The 20,461-nt window shown below is 38.7% G+C and overlaps 1 protein-coding gene across 5 annotated transcripts in view; it reads right to left on the bottom strand.

Annotated features, from left to right (window-relative positions):
- The window catches only part of LOC108718775 (MAGUK p55 subfamily member 7), a 215,484-nt gene that overhangs the window by 10,825 nt on the left and 184,198 nt on the right, over positions 1-20,461 (bottom strand). For all 5 annotated transcript variants that reach the window (XM_041565831.1, XM_041565832.1, XM_041565833.1 and 2 more), the window contains 2 exons: positions 7,011-7,091; positions 1,339-1,432 (listed from right to left, as the gene is read on the bottom strand). In XM_041565831.1, the coding sequence (XP_041421765.1) occupies positions 1,339-1,432; positions 7,011-7,091 (175 nt within the window). The remainder of the gene's footprint in view (positions 1-1,338; positions 1,433-7,010; positions 7,092-20,461) is intronic.

Here is a 20,461-nt window from a genome sequence, read left to right as displayed (position 1 = left end):
TTAATGACGGACTGTGGAAAGGTGGCAATTAATCTGAAAGAATAACACCAAATCGGCCCTTTGCCCATATCCGCAGCTGCCTCTTCCTCCAGGATAAACCCCCTCCCATTATATGTATATTAGCAAGTCTATTTATTTGGTTTAACAAGGTACTAACAGTAGTGTATTTATGCAGTTTATGTAAATGCTGCGTTGGGGGGGGTGCAAATCTCTGGCACAATCTCTCATGGAATACCACTGATTTATGGCAGAAACACACTTGGAGATTCATCGCCTCTTCTTTGGGCGACTAATCTCCCCAAACTGCCTTCCCGGCTAGAATCAAAATCGGCGGCGGGATGCGATTCGTTTTTCGAAGTCAATCAAAGTTGTCTCACGAGGAAACTTGGGGCGACTTTGGAAATCGAAGCACATCCCGCCGGCAATTTAAATTCTAGCCAGTGGGGAGATTAGTTGCTGGGTGACTAATCTCCTTGAATCTCCACGCGTGTCTCTGCTCTGACCGGCATCTCATATGCTCATTAAAATTGGTATTTGTCAGTACTTGAACCCAGGACATACAAACAGCTCAGTTCTACCCCTACAAATACCAGGGTGCTCTGATTATCAGCCATGCTGTCAGGGTATATACCTGCCCCAATGCACTGGGCTCATCCGGAAGCATCTTGGCAATGATATATATTAGGGATGCACCAAATCCAGGATCAGTTCAGGATTTGGCCTTTTTCAGAAGGATTCAGATTTGGCTGAATCCATATACAATCATTTACATATGTAAATTAGGAACAGGAAGGGAAATCATTTTGTGACTTTTCATCACAAAACAATAAAGTAAAACATTTTATCCACCCTTTCCTTTCCAGAACCTGATTTGCATATACAAATTTGGATTAGACCGAATCTTTCACTAAGGATTCCAAAATAGTGGATTTGGTGCATCCCTTTTACTATATTCTCATGGTACAAAAGCTGCAAACATCACTTATATACAAGTATGGGATCCATTATGTGAAAAGTATGGGATCCGAATTATGTCTTACATAGACTTCATTTTATCCAAATTATTTTAAAATGATTTCCTTTTTCTCTGTAATAATAAAACAGTAGCTTGTACTTGATCCCAACTAAGGTATAATTAATCCTTATTGGAAGCAAAACCAGCCTATTGGGTTTATTTAATGTTCGAAGGGTTTTTTCGTAGACTTAAGGTATGAAGTTCTAAATTACAGATCCCTTATCTGGAAAAATCCAGGTCCCCAGCATTCTGGATAACAGGTCCCATACCTGTATTAGAGTGGACGTCTTAGCCATGCCCAACCCCTGTGCATTCAAACTTACTTGTTATTGTGTATATCCGTTTCAAACAAATGCTTAGAAATAAATATATATTCGACTCCGTCATTCTCCTGGCTTCTCTTCCCTCTTGTTGTATCTGTCGTTTCATTGAGAAGAAAGAGAAACAGTTGGCAATTAATTATGCATCAAACAAGTACAAGAAGCAGTCAGGCTGGAAGCCTGATGGTTCACCTTTTTACTTTTTAGTATGTGATAAAGCAACTTTCCAATTGGTCTTCCTTATTTTATATATATATATATATATATATATATATATATATATATATATATATATATATATATATATATATATATATATATATATATATAATTTTTAAATAGTTTGCCTTTTTCTTCTGAGCTTTCAAATGGGGGTCACTGACCCCAGGTTAAAAAACAAATGCTTTATAAAGCTACACATGTGTTAAAACTTCCCGAATGCCTAAAACCGAACATGGTTTGTGCTGGGGGTATTGCTATGGCTGGTGGAACAGCTGCAGCGCAACCAGCACATTTCAATGTATATTTTGCTGGAAAATGAAGACATTTATTGGATGGTTTTAACCTGGTTTTGTCATAAAGTGTATTTTTTCCATCTTTTGCCCACATTTCTTTCCAGTGTTTTCCTGTTGATGGGGTCTAACTGACAGCAGAGGCTGCAGTCCCAGAGGGGTAACATATATTAACCTGCACTAAACCCCAAATGTCCTGTGGAGCACTCATTGGTTATAAACCCTGGGAGAGAATCATCTTTATAGGCGGCTGTAACACGTGTACATCATGTGAGTGCAATCTGCACCGGCTGGGAAACATGTTCTTGTCTGTATGACAACTCAGTGGACTCTCTGACATATGTACGTGGATTTATATGAGTTCCACATTCACATTTTATATACACACTGTACTCTTCACTGTTACACGTGTGCGGTGCCATAAATAATCTCAGCAACCTCCTAGTCTCTTATGGAACGACTGATAAATAAGACCCTCGATAATAGCACTGTTAATCCAGCCTGGGGCAAGAACAGGTCATTACAGTGAATTACAGCTTTTTGGGTCTGGGCTTAGTATTAGTAACAGTGACAACATATTCCACAGCGCTGTACAATGTAAGGGTGTAGCCATTAAAGGAGTGGTTTACCTTTAAGTTAACTTTTAGTATGTTATAAAATGGCTAATTCTTAAAGTGGACCTGTCACCCAGAAACAAAAATCTGTATAATAAAAGTCCTTATCAAATTAAACATGGAATTCAATTTCTATTTTTTATTAAAGCATTCATAGCTTTTGTAAGCCCATTTAAAAATCTCGGCCTTCAATCAAATATTGTCTGCCACTCCTCTATGCCTCAGGTCCCCCATTCTGGTGCATAAACAAGATTCTGAGATTCTGCAAGGCTTAATAACAGTGTCCACAAAATGGCTCCTGCCTACTTGCTATAAATATGAATTCCCAGACTGACGAAAACAAAATTCAAATAATATATATAGTGTAATTTAAGTTCATTTTGCTTGACTAATGTGATAAAATAGGATTTTAAATAGTTTTTTTGGGTGATGGGTCCCCTTTAACAACTTTTCAATTGGTCATTATTATTTTTGTAAGTTTTTTAATGATTTGCTTTTTCTTCTGATGCATATCAGCTTTCAAATGGGGGTTACTGACCCCCCATCTACAAACAAATGCTCGGTAAGGCTACACATTTATATTTATTGCTACTTTTTATTACTCATCTTTCTATTCAGGCCTCTCCTATTCATATTCCAGTCTCTTATTCAAATCAATGCATGGTTGCTAGGGGAATTTGGACTGTCACTACTATTTGTCAGACATACGGTAACTTTCGTATGATTGCAGTCTTTCAATGAATGGCCAGAACATTATAGATTTGTGGGGTTTTTTACTATTTTATTTAATCTGAATGGTTAGTGGTAGGTCAGAGATTGCAACGAACAAGAGGTTGTCGGACATCAGGATATATCTGCACCCCTATAACCAGCTATATTAAAATTAATGCATGGTTAATAGGATAATTTGGACCCTAGCAACCAGATTGCTGAAACTGCAAACTGGAGAGCTGCTGAATAAAATGATAAATAACTCCACAAATAATAAAAAATGAAAACCAATTACAAATTGTCTCAGAATATCATTCTGTACATCATATTAAAAGTTAACTCAAAGGTGAACATCCCCTTTAAACTTACAGCACTGTGAACAACCTGTTTTGTTATTATTATAGATATAGAAATTATAGATATAGAAAAAGGCAGAACAGGTGTTGTCTATGAAGATGTGTGTGGGGGGTGGAGCCAGCCTAAATGGAACTCTCCATAGCAGGGGCAACTACAGTAGAACCCCCATTTTACATTTTTCAGGGGAGCAGAAAAAAATGGTGTAAAATCCAGGAAAATGTAAAACCAGGGAAATGTATTATGCATAATATATAGACGAGACCACAAAACAACAATGTAAAATGAGGGGAAACTTAAAATAAGGGATGTAAAATTGAGATTTTACTGTAGTTTACTTATAGTCTGTATAAATGGTCTTGGCCAAAAGGGAATAGAGCTTTGGAGAAATGGGGGTACCTGCCAATGGTACAGGCAAGGATAAAAATATCAGATTATTTAATAAGTTATCATAAAAATAATAAATGCAATTGAATTAGATCTGCATTTTATTGAATAATAACTTTAGTAAGAATGTATTAAAGTTTTTGAGTAATTTAGCTTTTTATTCAGCAGCTCTTCAATTTGCATTTTAAGCAATCTGGTAACTAGGGCCCAAATTACCCTAGCAACCATGGACTGATTTGAATAAGAGACTGGAATATGGATAGTAGAGAGTCTGGATAGAAGGATGAGCAATAAAAAGTAGCAATAACAATAGATTTTTAGCCTTACAGAGCATTTGTTTTTTTTTAGAAGGGGACAGCGAAACCCATTTGAAAGCTGCAAATAATCAGAAGAAAAAGACAAATAACTATAAAAAATAAATAATGAAAATCAATTGAAAAATTGCTTGGAATTGGCCGTTCTATAACATACTAAAAGTTACTTTAAAGGTGAACCATCCCTTTAAGCGCCCCATACAACCCACACTCCTGTATAATATTTGGTCAGATGCTGGTAAGGGGGAGATCACCAACAGGTGGACATGGCCGAGTAGCAATAGATTTGGCAAATCTGATTGGTTGTTGGTGCAATTACTGCCCATGTGACAATGCTAACACGTGTCACCCTGCCTAGAAACAACATCATTTCCCCTGAGCATTATAAAGACTATGCACCACATCTCAGAGAACGCCAATCTATCCATAGGAACAGCTGGGTTTTTGTAAAAAAAGGTGAAAGATTTATGGTTTTCACTGGCTCTCAAGCACCAATCTAATTGTCAAGCAAACTGTTTTATGGCGTGTTAAATGATTGTTATATTTGGTTTTCCTATGCTGTAACACTCGACAGATATCCATCCTATTGCCGGCCTCGGAGAGCCGTAAAACAGGCGTTTGTCAATCTCGATGAATATTGTCTTTCTTAACGAGAAATCCACAGAAAATGCGGGACACTTTGCGACTAACAGACCTGCCCACTGAGGTGCGACATCCTTCCTTCTCTTTCCTACAGTTTTCTAAGCCCTGGGTACTCGTGTTCTGAGTGACGGCATTACAGCTCTTTCCATGTAGAGTTAACTCTGCACTAGATACAGCTGGAAGTTGTCGTTCAACAATATCTAAACAGTAAAAGGCCGTCACACTGTGCAATTTAAACGCACTTGCTTATTCAATTTCTATTAGTGATACAACACAATAGTAATGCTGTACTGTTTCCTGTATATGGTGGCACTTGTCAGGTGTAAGGACCATTATACCTAAATATCCCCCCAGGGAGTTGTGGTGAGACTATTAAAACCTTGGCTTATATTAGTTTTAAGATTACTGTGTACAGACAGTGCACAAATACAGGGGATCACTACTGTATTCCATTACTGATTACATTTAAAATGGTGATTCACCTTTAAAGGACCAGTAACATAATTCTATTTAAATTAGTTAGTATATAACGGGAAAAAAAAACACAATGACAAATTAAACTTTGAAATCGCTAAGCTTTATTAAGAAATAATTTACCGAAACTCCACTTGCGCTCCTCTTCAGAAAAGGCAATCCATCGCGCAGCGCTCAATTTCTCCTCCCTGCTTTTTTTTATAGGAGATTGCCAGGGAGGAGAAATCGAGCACCGCATGATGGATCGATTAGTGATTTCAAAGTTTAAATTGTCTTTGTGTTTTTTTCCGTTATATGTTAACTAATTTTTTTTACAATTTTTTTTCTTGATATAACTGGTCCTTTAAGTTAACTTTTGCAATGTTATAGAATGGCCAATTCTAATCAACTTTTCAATTGGTCTTCATTATTTTTTTTTTTTAAATAATTAGCTTTTTCTTCTGACTCTTCAGCTTTCAAATGGGAGTCACTGACCCCATCTAAATACAAATACTCTGTAAGGCTACACTTTTATTGTTATTGCTACTTTGTATTACTCTTCTTTCTATTCATGTCATCTCCTATTCATATTCCAGTCTCTTATTCATATCAATGCATGGTTACTAGGCTAATATGGACCCCAGCAACCAGATTGCAGAAATTGTAAACTGGAGAGCTGCTGAATAAAAAGCTCAAACCACAAATAATAAAAAATGAAAAGCAATTACAAATTGTCTCAGAATATCACTCTCTACATCATACTAAAAGTTAACTCAAAGGTGAACAACCCTATTAGCTGGCCTGCCCCCACCGGCATCTGTCAATCACATACAATATGGCTACAATACCTGTTGGCATCTTGTAAATGAATTATAATGATATAACAGAAGATTATCAGAGGGATACAGAGGAATGCAAGCAGTATGAGACAAGGGCAATTTAGGGAAGGCTGAAACTGCAAGCAAAGTCTTTTACACCTACATAGGGATTATGAGAAACAAAGCAAGAGGGAAATAATTAAACATTTTGCTATTAATATTTCCATTGGACAAATTGAAAGGCAAAAGTAATGGTCCCTTCTATTCAATCATCTATCTTGTCTAGCCTCCCTTCTTTGTCCTGGAATGGTCGTTGCCCAGTGTCGGACTGGCCCACTGGGATACCAGGAAAACTGCCGGTGGGCCCAGGTGTCAGTGGCCCTCATGCTGCTAAACATTTGGCCTATTTCATGGTCATTCCCTATTTCTATGAGAACAAAGAGGCTAAATAGATGGAATAATAGATTATAGTATGTAAAGAAAATAGACTAGAGGAATAGAGGTTCAGTGAGGAGAGGAAGAATAATAGTACTAAGAGTGGGCCCCTGGTCTAAGATTTTGTTGGTGGGCCCCCGGTCTAAGGTTTTTGGGTGGGCCCCTGGTGTCCCAGTCTGACACTGTCGTTGCCAATCTCTTTTCAAGTGCCATGTGACTTTAAAGTATGTCTGTCCTGATGCACCAAGATGAGACTGGGAAGTCACGCATTTTCACTAGAAAATGTAAAGTAATCTAATACTAAAATAAATCAGCATTTTTTAATATAAAATAAACAGACAAATATTCTCCATCCTACGGAGGCTTTAGTTCATGTCTATTTAATATCCAGGCATGCAAAATATATATATATGTAATCTGGTAGGAAATACTTACGTGGGACAGTAACTCCATAGTGCTGGGTGTTGCTGATTAGCACCTTCCTCTTCAGTTCATTTACACCAACCCCCACGGGTCCTGCCAGAAGAAGAAGGAACATTTTTCAAAACATGCTAAAAAATAAAAAAAAACTAAGACCAACTGAAATATTTTTTATTTTCTGTTACATACTAAAAGATAACTACCCCTTTAAATAAACCAATTCACTAACTGCACAGGCTTGTGTACATTTTTGATTATACAGCACAGGAAAAATATTTGTGTTTGTACTGACTTGCTTTAGCAATGGCTCTGGGTGTAGGTACTTTGCATTTAAACTGAATTACCAGACCCGGTCATGTGAACATTCTCTGCTATAGACAGTATGTATGTAAGACATACGTTTAGTATTATTTATGACTGCATTCCTTTAAATATACAGTAACAAAAGAAAGAGATTGAAGGTTATTTCTTTGCAGGAAAAAAAAATCCCTTGCTGCTGGGCATCCCAGTGATTTTAGATGAGAATGGCTAAAATATGTATGAGCTGGTACAGTAAGTTCAATATATAAAACACAGCATTTCTAGCCAGAGGATCACAGCCCTATAATACTAATGATATAGGCAAGGGGTCCCCAACTTTTTATACCTGAGCCACATTCACAGAGTTGGGGAGCAACACAAGCATGAAACATGTTCCTGGGGATGCTAAATAAGGTCTGTGATTGGCTATTTGGTAGCCCCTATGTGGACTGACAGCCTACAGGAAGCTCTGTTTGGCAGTACATCTGGTTTTTATACAACCAAAACTAGTCTCCAAGCCTGGAATTGAAAAATAAGCTCCTGCTTCGAGGCTACTGAGAGCAACATCCAAGGGGTTGATGAGAAACATGAAACCACGGGTTGTGGATCACTGATCTAGGCTGCCAAAGTTATGCTTAGCAGCTCCATCTTTTGGAGGGGTTTATTTAAAGACGTGCAGCGCAGGAAGTTGAATGAACGTATATGTTGCAGCAAATACATTACACTACATAAGCCCGGGAAACCTTAAAATTCTTAAAAACCTATAAAATATATATAAAAATAAAGTTGTTATATTGCCCTACACATGAGCCCAGTGTATAGTTGATGTGTCATATGTTAGGAAATGTAGGGGGGAAGCCGGTTACATCAAAAAAAATTTACGCTATTTTTCAGCCTATCACATGGAAAAAGGAAAAGACGCCAGCATTTTGCAGTCTGCATCTTAGTGAATTTGTGTAGTTACGTCCATTCGCCAGAGCGCAAATTCGCCAGGCATTAGGGAGCGAAGTACCACTAGAGTCCATCTCCTTTGCTAGCGAAGTTACGCCAGCGACAGTTAGTAAATCGGCAAAGTATTGAAATGACGTCACACTGTCGAATTTTCGCCCGCGTTAAGTCACTTCGTCCTTTAGTAAAATTGCCCCAATAAGTCGATCCCTAAGGTCAGGTAAGTAGCAGCCAACCAACAGAAAAGAAGAAGGATGATACTGGGGCATCTTCAAATACATGGATCTTCACTGTGGTGGCCTTAGTCTAATAAAAAAGGACAAACATAATGTGTAGTATTTCTAGCATACTTCTTTCTTAGTCCTTGAACTGTAAAAAGCCAGGGAATCACTGAAAGAGTAATGGACACAACAGGGGCCCCAGGGGAGCACAGAGAGCCAAACAGAGGCCATGACTGATGTGCTGTCTGAATATACAAAACTGATCATCTTCCTCAGGGTTTGGTGCTGGGTAAAGATGCCTAAAATTATCCTCTGTGGGGCTCATGATGCTATTTAGGGATACACAGGATACACTGTTTTTCAAGCATTTGGAAAGGAATTTAGCAAATTTTATTTTATTTTAGTTTAATATTCAAGGGAATAATAACTAAAATAAAAATGATGTTTGGTTAAAAAAAAAAAAAATCAGCATTATTTAAAAAAACGGGAAGTGTGTTTGCCGTGTCTGGGCAGCGTGCGTCTCAATGTGTTTGGCTCAGTGTCAGAAGACTCTTCAGTTGAATCCTTGTAAAATATCGTGCAACACTGAAAGGTGTCCTAGAGCAGCGCACTAATTACTATAAAGATACTTGACTTCACTCTGCCTGCTGCTCAGAAGAACGCCTTATAAAACTGTCCATGTCTAAGCGGCACCAGGCTCCAGTGGTCCACAGGCGACTATAAAGCATGAGCTTTTGTTTGCCTTCTATTGCAGGCGACCCAATGCAAAAATAGATTTAATATTTGATTGAGATCCACCATTGAGCCACTTTCTTGAAGCAGGTTTGGGCGATATCACCTAAGCTTGGACTTGGCAGGGGGAGGGGGGTTGAGACACTGTAACGATGTTCTGGAACTCGTAAGGACCAGGTTTAGCACAGCAGAACTGAATTAACCAGCAATTTGTAGGAGGCATCTGCACTGCAATATAAAAGGTCTAGTTCAAACAAAGACGGGGAAAATGAGTGTCTCTCTGCTCACACTGACGACCAGGCACTAACACCTACGCAATGTGACTGCAATGTTATATTTAACTGTCATAGCCTTTCTGGAGAAATGTGGAATCTCCCGCACCGCAAAGCACTTTTATGCCTAAAATAACTCAAATATATGTTGCTCTGGGATGTGTCACTTAAAGCAGAACTAAATCCTAAAAATGAATGTGGCTTTAAATGCCATATTTAATATATTGAACTTGTAGCACCAGCCTAAGGTTTCAGCTTGTCAATCGCAGCAATGATCCAGGACTTCAAACTTGTCACAGGGGGTCACCATCTTGGAAAGTGTCTGTGACACTCACATGCTCAGTGGGCTCTGAGCAGCTGTTGAGAAGCTAAGCTTAGGGCTCGTCACTAATTATCCAGCAGAAAATGAGGTTGGTCTGTAATATAAGCTGATGCTACAAGGCTGATTATTAAATTCTGATGCTAATTGCACTGGTTCCTGTGCTGCCATGTAGTAATTATCTGTATTAATTACTTATCAGCCTTATATTGTGACATTTCTATTCTATGTGTACTGTATATTGTGAGTGGGTCCCTAAGCTCAGTAAGTGACAGCAGCACAGAGCATGTGCAGTGAATCAGCAGAAAAGAAGATGGGGAGCTACTGGGGCATCTTTGGAGACACAGATCTTTACTGCTAAAGGGCTGTGGTTGCCTTGGGCTGGTACAGAAGCACAAAATATAATGTATAACATTTCTAGCTACTTCTTTAGTTAATCTTTAGTTTTCCTTTAAGAAAAAAAAACAATTGAGTTTCTTTAAAATGTAGAAAGTAGGAAAAAAACCTCTAAAACTTGAATATTGATAAATAGACCTCCATTACTAATAGAACGTGATGAGGGGAGAAGTAGAATAAAGAATGTAAAGGGTGAAGTTTCAGGATAGATGGGCAAGAAAATAAATCCTACTGTAGTAAGACAATATTTGGAATATTTCATATATTTATGGTATTTATTGATGACCATGATGCATGAACAGCAGCCATATATCCAATGGGGTTGGTCAAGTCAAAGTTGGTGAAATTTGAATTCTATTCTGACAGTTACAAAGCCAGTAAAGCTTGTTAGCTAAAATAGTGTTGGGGGTGGAAAATCTCTCCACTTCGATGGTATAAAAAGAAATCAGGTTTTCACTCAACCTTTAGTCCTTTCCAGTCCATTAAAAAATTAGGTTTTAGCAGCTAAGTTATTTTGGTGTCACTGCATGTATAAGAGTGTTCAAAATTGTAAAATGTTTGGAAATGCAAGTTCTCTCACATTATAGAACATATTATATGTGTATTTATGAACATGACAGAATGAGTTGCTTGTTAATGTAGGGAACTTGCTGCATAAGAATGGGTGGTTCACTAAATGAACTTTTAGTATGTTATAGAACAGATAATTCTAAGCAACTTTTCAATTGACCTTGTATTTTTGCTGAATAAAACGCTAAATAACTCAAAAACCACAAATACAAGATGACCAATTGTAAATTGTTTCAGAATATCACGCTCTACAGCTTACTAAAAGTTAATTTAAAGGTGAACAACCCCTTTAAGTTAAAGAATCTGTAAAGAAATGTAACATACTAAGTTAGGTTGAAAAAAGACACAAGTCCATCAAGTTCAACCTTTGAACTCTATTTTCACCTGCCGAACTGCTAGCTGATCCAGAGGAAGGCAAAAAACCCCATCTGAAGCCTCTCCAATTTGTCTCCGAGGGGGAAAAAATCCTTTCTGACCCCAAGATGGCAATCGGACTAGTCCCTGGATCAACTTGTACTATGAGCTATCTCCCATAACCCTGTATTCCCTCACTTGCTAAAAAGCCATCCAACCCCTTCTTAAAGCTATCTAATGTATCAGCCTGTACAACTGATTCAGGGAGAGAATTCCACATCTTCAAAGCTCTCACTGTAAAAAAAAACCCCTTCCGAATATTTAGGCGGAACCTCTTATCTTCTAATCTGACATCGTCTCAGCTGGAAAGACCAACTGGTAAATAAAGCATTAGAGAGATTATTATATGATCCCCTTATATATTTATACATAGTCATCATATCACCCCTTAAGCGCCTCTTCTCCAGCGTGAACATCCCCAATTTGGCCAGTCTTTCCTCATAGCTAAGATTTTTCATATCTTTTACCAGCTTAGTTGCCCTTCTCTGTACCCTCTCTAATACAATAATGTCCTGTTTGAGCACTTCCTCCCATGAATCAATGTCTCTTTTAATACAACTCAAGAACTTATTTGCCCTTGATGCTGCGGACTGGCATTGCTTGCTAAAGCCAAGTTTATCATCTACAAGGACTCCAAGGTCCTTTTCCATAATGGATTTGTCTAGTGAAGTCCCATTAAGGGTATAAGTGGCTTGGATATTTTTAATAAACAAGTTAAATAAAAGTGGACCCAATACAGAGCCCTGAGGGACCCCACTAAGAACCTTACTCCAAGAAGAGAATGTCCCATTAACAACCACCCTCTGTACCCGATCCTGTAGCCAGTTTCCTATCCATGTGCAAACAACTTCATTAAGCCCAACAGACCTTAGTTTAGAAAGCAGTTGTTTGGTTCCATATTAAAAGCAAATTAATCCTATTTTTAAATTAGATTTGTCAAACATCCCCTACAGTTTATTGACTATTTTTCCAGGGCAACATAAGTAGCTCATTGAGGCAAGTCTGTAAGCATTACTAGATGTATTTGGCTTTGGCATAGAACGTTGGAAAGTTGCATCCTAGTTTCTGGTAATTTATCCTTTCTTTTTCTTTTTTTAAACCAAAAATAAAAACATTGGAGCATGAAATACGCACATACACACATACAGCAATGCCAGGGAGCTGAAAGATGATAAGTGAGGCAGGCGATAATTCTCCCCTTCCAATTAGAAAACATTTCATCCTTTATCCGCTCCTGATACAGAGTTAATAGGTCTATTTAACCTGCTTCAAACGTGTTGAAACCCAAGTGTATTTCTTCAGCTGCGGTGGCTTTATAATGAACCAGTCAAGCCCCCTCTCTGTCGAAGCCACAGGAAACGCAGCTCTCGACAAGCCTCGTTTTAAGTGGCTGAATACATTAATATAAACATTCGGGATAACACCAACTTTGTGTTCGCCCGGTTTCTCTGTTTCCCTTAACTCTGTCGTTACTTTGAAAAGGACCAATTCCAGTGATACGAAAACAGATTCCAATTTAATATAAACAGTGGCAGAGTATGAGACGCAAAGCAAAAGCCAACAGGCAGGAATGTAGCATGTATGTCTTAAATCTGATTCTTCTTGGGTACGGCAACCCTTAACCTCCTCCATGGTCCACTGGGAGAACTTTAGTGAAGAGCGTTACATGCCTCCGCTTTCTGTTAAATACATAATTCCCTGTGCAAGACCGACACTCAATATGCAATTCATTCCATAGCATGAAATATTGGCTGTGCTTTGCTGCAGTATCATTAGAAAGTTATATGCATGTCTTCTATAATATGCACGATCCAACATTATACTTCCACAGTTTATGGAGGTTATTTGTTAAAGTCTGAATTTTTTTTTTTTTTAAATTTGAATTTTTAGTGGGGAAAAAACCCTTGAATTTTTTGATATTTCTTATACAAAAGGATAGAAGAAGTCTGAATCTGAAAATCCAGCATCTCAGACCTACCGAGGTTGTATATAAGTCAATGGGAGAGATCCCGATCTTATGTGGAAGTTTCTGTGGTCTGCGCTGGAATTGGCTCGAAAATCTGACGATTTCAGCCAAAAATCTAAAAATTTCTCCTTTTCAGAAAATGCCAGGAAAAATTGAGCGATTTCTGAAAAAAATTGTACGATTCAGATTTTTGCTCAATTTCTTTCTTATTTGTCCATGATCCAATTATATAGTGCTTTTTTAATAATAATGTCCAATCGTGGATTCTAGTTTGGTTGGACTTTTTTTTCTTATTAAAATACTCCGAAAAATTTTGATTTTGATAAATATGCCCCCTATATATATATATATATATATATATATATATATATATATATATATATATATATATATATATATATATATATATATATATATATATATATATATATATATATATATATATATATATATATATACACACATACATACACACATACATACGTACAATGAAGCATTTGTTGAAAGAGTAGCTAATGACAGCTCAAACTGTATTTGATGACCCAGTGCAGCGATGCAGCAGTCACTTGTACACTGATGAACTGCAGAAAACTTTTTGAAATGCCCTCCTGGGCACATTAAGGGGTCACACTGCTACTCAAGGCACAAGAGACTATGTATAGTGAATGCACGGAGTAATGTCCATATGATGACTCTCTCACTTTAGCAAAAACTTAAGTGAAAAGATAGAAGGGGAATATTGAAAAACAAAAGGAGCTTTTAAAAAAAAGGGAAAGTGATATCAAAAAAAGAGTAAGATAAACATGGACTGAAAACTAAAGTCTGTGATCCACTGAGTGATGCAGTTGCCACTTAAACCTATGTGCCTGAAATGGCAGCAGTTGTTCGGGCAGCTTTGTTTTTCTTCCTCTAGATAAAATTGTTGAAGGTTCTCAAAGGTTGAACTTGACTTTTTAAGGGGTAGGAAACCCTTCCAATGGTTTTTCCATAGACTTTTCCCTCAGGTGGGAAGAAAGATTACACCCAAGTCCAGCCACTTGAGACACAAACTAGAGGTGTAATCTGCTAGAACCTCGGCCCATTTCAATGATGCATTTCTGGCAGGAAGCAGCAGTATCGGCACTTTCAGGCATTCCCATTTATGGCATTAGGAGTTTTCCAGTCTGCTGAACTGTGCCATTATATATGCTTTATATAGAACATTAAGCATGATAAAGACTGTGAAGTGGTACTGACCAGCACACAACTGAGAGAAGTACAAATTTACACAGCTTGCTTACCCAACGAGGAATTTCACTAGGGACAGTTTGGATATTTTTCTTCATGGAGTAAAGTAAAAAAAAATTAAGAAGCGCTTGTACAATCTGTCTTCAGCTCTGGTCTGGTCAATACAGCATATCCCAGGAGGCCCAGGACAGACAATACCCATCCAATATTTACCTAACAGCATGGCTCACTGGATTCTGGGATCTCAGTAGAATAATTAGGTTAGGCAAGGTTGAGACTACACAGTCTGCCGTCTGGCTGCTCCATTCAATGACTATGTCTTGTTATTCAACTACATTAAGAAGCAGTTTTAGCATAGCAGTCTTTGAAGACTGTAAGTCATCCATTGACAGTTGTAGACATTAATATTTCTAGTACAGGTATGGGACCTATTATACAGAATGCTCTTGACCTGGGGCTTTCCATATAACGGGTCTTTCCGTAATTTGGATCTTCCCACTTTAAAGCTACTAGAAAACATGTAAACAGTAAATACACCCAATAGGCTGGTTTTGCTTCCAATAAGGATTCATTATATCTTCGTTTGGATCAAGTACAAGCTACTGTTTTATTATTACAGAGAAAAAGGAAATCATTTTTTAAAATTTGGATTATTTGATTATAATGGAGTCTATAGGAGACGGCCTTTCCGTAATTCGGAACTTTCTGGATATCGGATCCCATACCTGTACCAGCAAATGAACAATCTACATCATATGAGCAACATATATTCTAAAGTCCGTTGGCCCTTATATCTATGCTTTGTGTTTGTTGCCTAGATGAAAAAGCGGACTCTTCTATTTTTGTAAACTGATGTCCCCACATTAAGTATGAAGCAGATCATCAGTACGATGGTGGATTTTGCCTTTGCCTATACAGCATTGTATGGATGGGGTTTCTTCTCTCTCGCTGGGTCATGTGAATGATATGGCACTTTATTGCACAGCACATATTTTAATAACCCATTGATTTTTAATGAACTACAACTTTCTGAAAGGAAATACGGTGCGAGTTACTTTATCCTCTGACAATTTCACTGAGAGCACATTCCCTATCACCTATTAATTTGATGCCCTTTATTAGAGCTGTTGCCTCTGACATGTGACAACACTTACCAGGCCTTTAATTTGTTAGGTGGTAAAAGATCTGGTAACGAAGCAGCTGCCTATTAATGAAAGAATGCAATAACGTGCTCTGTTCCCTGCTAAATATGAGCAGACCGTTAGATATATACTAATCGCGCCTAGTTATTGTCAGAATGGGAATATGGAATAAAACAGACATGATCTTGAGTCTGCTTGCATGCAGCGTCTCTATTATATTCCATTGAGCACTGTGTTATATATAAGGGATGAAGTTGATCCTAATGTTGCAGGACAAAACTATAACAAAAAATGGCATACATTTTGTTTTAAATTCCAAAGAATTTAAGGTATTTAAATATGGGTTATTCTGATTGTTAGGGACAGCAATGATATAAGGGAATTTCACCTTGTACTCTTCACTTCCTGTTCTGCAGATTAATATCCTGGCAGTGAACTCATACTGTTAGAATACAGTTACAGACAGCAGGGTGTTAAGATTATCATTGCAAAGGTAACTTGTTTCAGCTTAGCACATGTTGCACACACACACACACACACACACACACATATATATCTATATATCTATATATCTATAGATATATATATACACACAGTATATACAGATGACGGGCTCATTTTATAATTGCCATTCTTTATCACAATCAGTTTGACTTTCACACTAAAGAGTTCTCTTGCTCCTGCTAAGTGTGAAATTCAGTTCTCATGTTTCTATTCTTGAACCTCTTCCCTTGTGGCCAACACTGTGAATCCCCTTTTACTCCTACGCAATAAACGCTCTTTTCTGGTCTATTCTGGTCCTCATTACATCAACTCTCAATGAGTTATGTTTTCTTTTCCTCTAGCACTGCCTCTTCTACCTCTGTCTTTAAGAGTACAGGTATGGGATCTGTTATCCAGCAACCCATTATCCAGAAAGCTCAGAATTATGGAAAGGTTGACTTCATTTTATCAAATTATCCAAATTCTTTTAAATTATTTCCTTTTTCTCTGTAATAATAAATATAATAAAACAGTAGCTTGTACTTGATCCCGACTAAGATATAATTAATCATTATTGGAAGCAAAACCAGCCTTTTGGTTTTATTTAATGTTTACACGATTTTCTAGTAGATTTAAGGTATGAAAATCCAAATTATGGAAAGATCTGTTATCTGGAAAACTCCAGGTCACAAGCATTCTGAATAACAAGCCCCACACCTGTACCAGAAAGCTCTATGTTGGTTCCATGAATATTTGTCATTTGTATTTTATTGTATTATTATTTTGATGATGGTGGCACACATATCTTTTTTTTCATCTGCCTTTTATTTACCCAGTAGACAGTCAATACATATGTGACTTTATGTTTACGGACTACTGTCATCTTTATTAGGTCTTACAGAATAACCCTTCTTGAATGCACAATGAATGTCTCTCTCTATTTTCCCCTATTGTGTAGTCCATCATTAAGGTAACACATCTGAACATTTAATTCAACGATACTGAAATGGACATATTTAAATTAACAGTTCAGTGTAAAAATAAAAACTGGTGGAAACCAAGAGAGCTGAAAAGCAGGAAGTAGTGTCCTGGCTATTATGTTAGACATCCAGTCACTCCAGCCTTTATACATGACATTTTTGTCTAACTATATTGATATTTTTTTTATTTTGCACAGTCTATCTATTTACCCAGTTTTTTATTTTTATACTGAACAATACTGATCCCCTTTGATCTAAAATAACCTAGTGTAGGTAACATACAAGAGGTAGACCACCCTTATACTCTGCATACAATGTTGTGTCCTATCACTGGCTTGGACTGAAAACAGTCTGCATACTGGAGTAGAGATTGAGGAGCTCACAGCAACCCTCAAGTCCTGTTAAGTTCCCATTCACTACTTTAGCATGAAAACTACTTGCCATACCATCCAGTTCTCAGTTTCTATTGTAGCACAGCAATTACTATCAGTCCATACTGATTCTCAATCACCAATCTAGTTTAATAAGTACTGTTGGTAATGGCCAGCTTTCAGGCACTTCTCTAGTGCAGCAATTGTTCTCAGTCATGGGCAGTGATAGGACACGTTGCCATATGTAAAACACTTCGACAGGAGCCAGGGAAAATATTCAAGGTGGTTTACTATATTAAAAAGCGTATGACCTGCAAAAAACATTTTACAAAATTCAGTACTTTAAAAGTTATTGAAACAAAAGCCTGTTTCCAGATACTGTACTTAAGCACAGCAACTCCTCACGGGCTTGTCCAGTTCCTAGTCGCCATTAGTCTCAATACAGGCCATTTGCCAACCTCTATCCCATCATAGCTACTACTTTCAGCTCACTTGTCAATTACTAATCGAACATCAGAAAATGGGCCTCTCACTTGCAATTGATTTTTTTCCTAACTTGAAAAAATGATGGCCAACCCTAAGCAAATATGCTTACTGTGTATGTTTGGACTGTGAATTTTTAACATACTATATAAATCAAAGAGGTACATCTGGTTCCACTGCACGCTCCATTCTATTTCATCTCCCTGTCATAGGTATGTCACCGTGTGTACTTCCCAATCAGCCAAAACAGACAGTCATCTTGCCAGTTTGGGGAGAATTCATTTAGAGTACAGAAGCCATATTACTTAGCGAGCAATTTATTTCACGGAGAACATTGCTTGTTTGAGGTTATGCTAATAATAAGCCTTTTATATCTGCGTATTGAAAATTGTTTTTATGGTGCACTCCATGCCTGATTAATACCATGGTACTGAGATCCAAGCATATTATAAAAAAGCCAGATGGAAGCTGTGTGTTAAGGGGCCCATTTAAATGCAGAGGTACAGGAAGTAATCCATGTGTTGTTTTTTCAAGAACAACCTGTGTACCCTGCATTAGCTGCAGTACCAGAGATTATATATTAGGGCAAGGCTGTCCAACTGGCCGCCTGGCCCGCGACCCCCCTTGTGTGGCCCTCCACCTACCTGCTGTGTTTTCTTACCATGTGGAAGCTTTAAATGGTGCAAGATAAAGAAACAGGGCTGCCTGGCACTCAAACGGATCCACAAGACCAGAGATATTCAGTTAAAAGATAAATTTCTTAGTAGAAAAATGATGGCTTCATCTCCATCCACCCTACACGTTTCACACCCTTCAGGGTGCTTAATCATGGGCTCATGATTAAGCACCCTGAAGGGTGTGAAACGTGTAGGGTGGATGGAGATGAAGCCATAACTTTCCATTTTTCTACTAATAAATTTATCTTTTAACTGAATATCTCTGGTCTTGTGGATCCGTTTGAGTGCCGGTCAGCCCCGTTTCTTTATCTTCCGCTGTACCGCTCCCCGAAGCTGGAGGTCTGGGGCTGGTGCACCCGGACCATTTTCACTGTTTGGTGAGTAACTTTACAACTAATTCTGGAGCACCTTGTCGTCCTCTAACCATTTGAATTAAGATTTAAATGGTATCACTACAGAGATTAACTGGCCCATGCATTGTTTAAACCTCAAAATCAGACTAATCCCCTTTATTGTTCACACCTGTGTCCCCCTTGTATTGTTCACATTTGTGACACCTCTATTGTTCACACCCCCAAAGCCCTGTACTGTTCACACCTGAGACCCAGACTAAAACTGTCCACATTGTCCACCTGTTCTCACGTTATACAAAATGCTAATGGAGCACCAGCACTGTCACTGTATGTAGTAGATCTTGGAGTGGTCCTGATCAGTGGAAACTGTCTCCTGCTCTGTTCTGCCTTCCCTATGCTCCCTGTGTGTGCCCTGCTGTGCCTGTTTGTGCTCTACTCTGCCTGCGTGTGCCCTGCTCTGCCTGTGTGTGCCCTGCTCTGCCTGCGTGTGCCCTGCTCTGCCTGCGTGTGCCCTGCTCTGCCTGCGTGTGCCCTGCTCTGCCTGCGTGTGCCCTGCTCTGCCTGCGTGTGCCTTGCTCTGCCTGCGTGTGCCCTGCTCTGCCTGCGTGTGCCCTGCTCTGCCTGCGCTCTGCCTGCGTGTGCCCTGCTCTGCCTGCGTGTGACATGCTCTGCCTGCGTGCCCTGCTCTGCCCGTGTGTGCCCTGCTCTGCCCTTGTGTGCCCTGCTCTGCCTGTGTGTGCCCTGCTCTGCCAGTGTGTGCCCTGCTCTGCCTGTGTGTGCCCTGCTCTGCCTGTATGTGCCCTGCTCTGCCTTTATGTACCCTGCTCTGTCTGTTTGTGCCATGCTCTGGCTATGTGTGCCCTGCTCTGCCTGTATGTGCCCTGCTCTGCCTGTGTGTGCCCTGCTCTTCCTGTGGAACATAAGCCTAGTATTTGTTCTGGGAGTTTGTTAGCATTTGAAAATAAATTATTGTTAGGGGCCCCTAAGGTGTTGGGGGTGCTGTGTTATCCAAGGGGAAGAGGAGGCATATGGATTTAAGGGCATGTATTAATATGACAACTTTTTTTTCACATATGAGTGATAAGTGATATCCCTGCAGTGAGCACCAACCATTTGTTTTTTTGGTGTGCTACCACAATTAATGCTAATATGGTTTTGTGATAAAATGGTTGTGGTTTACAGTGGGTGCGGTTTAAAACAGGTAGTGGTCAACACTGGCTTCCATTATTGGCCCTCCACTATGTAGGGCGGAAAATTTTCAGCCCTCTGTATCACAGAAGTTGGACAGCACTGTATTAGGAGATAATGGTCCAAGACTTGAGTATTTAAAACTGAGGTTTCACGATAGTGAAATCAAGTGGCTATCTGTTTAACAATGTAGACATAGGAGCTTACAGTTGGGTTAATGACCACTAAATTCTGTTTCTGGTTGGTTAGTGTGAGTCCACCAGACCTACAGTGAAAAGTGAATGTGATTTATTCATAACTAATAAGCCAAGTGACCTATTCAGCAAGGGCAGAGTTCTAATGGGCGGCCAAGTCTGGACATCTAGATATTTAACCAAAGTATGTAAATCTCACATTCCTAGCCCGAGTTCAGGTCTCTTTTTTT

Source organism: Xenopus laevis, chromosome 6L, assembly GCF_017654675.1.
Source record: "Xenopus laevis strain J_2021 chromosome 6L, Xenopus_laevis_v10.1, whole genome shotgun sequence".
NCBI classification, from domain to species: domain Eukaryota; kingdom Metazoa; phylum Chordata; class Amphibia; order Anura; family Pipidae; genus Xenopus; species Xenopus laevis.
The sequence above is the reverse complement of the archived record's forward strand: the minus strand, read 5'-3'. Positions and strand labels throughout refer to the sequence as shown.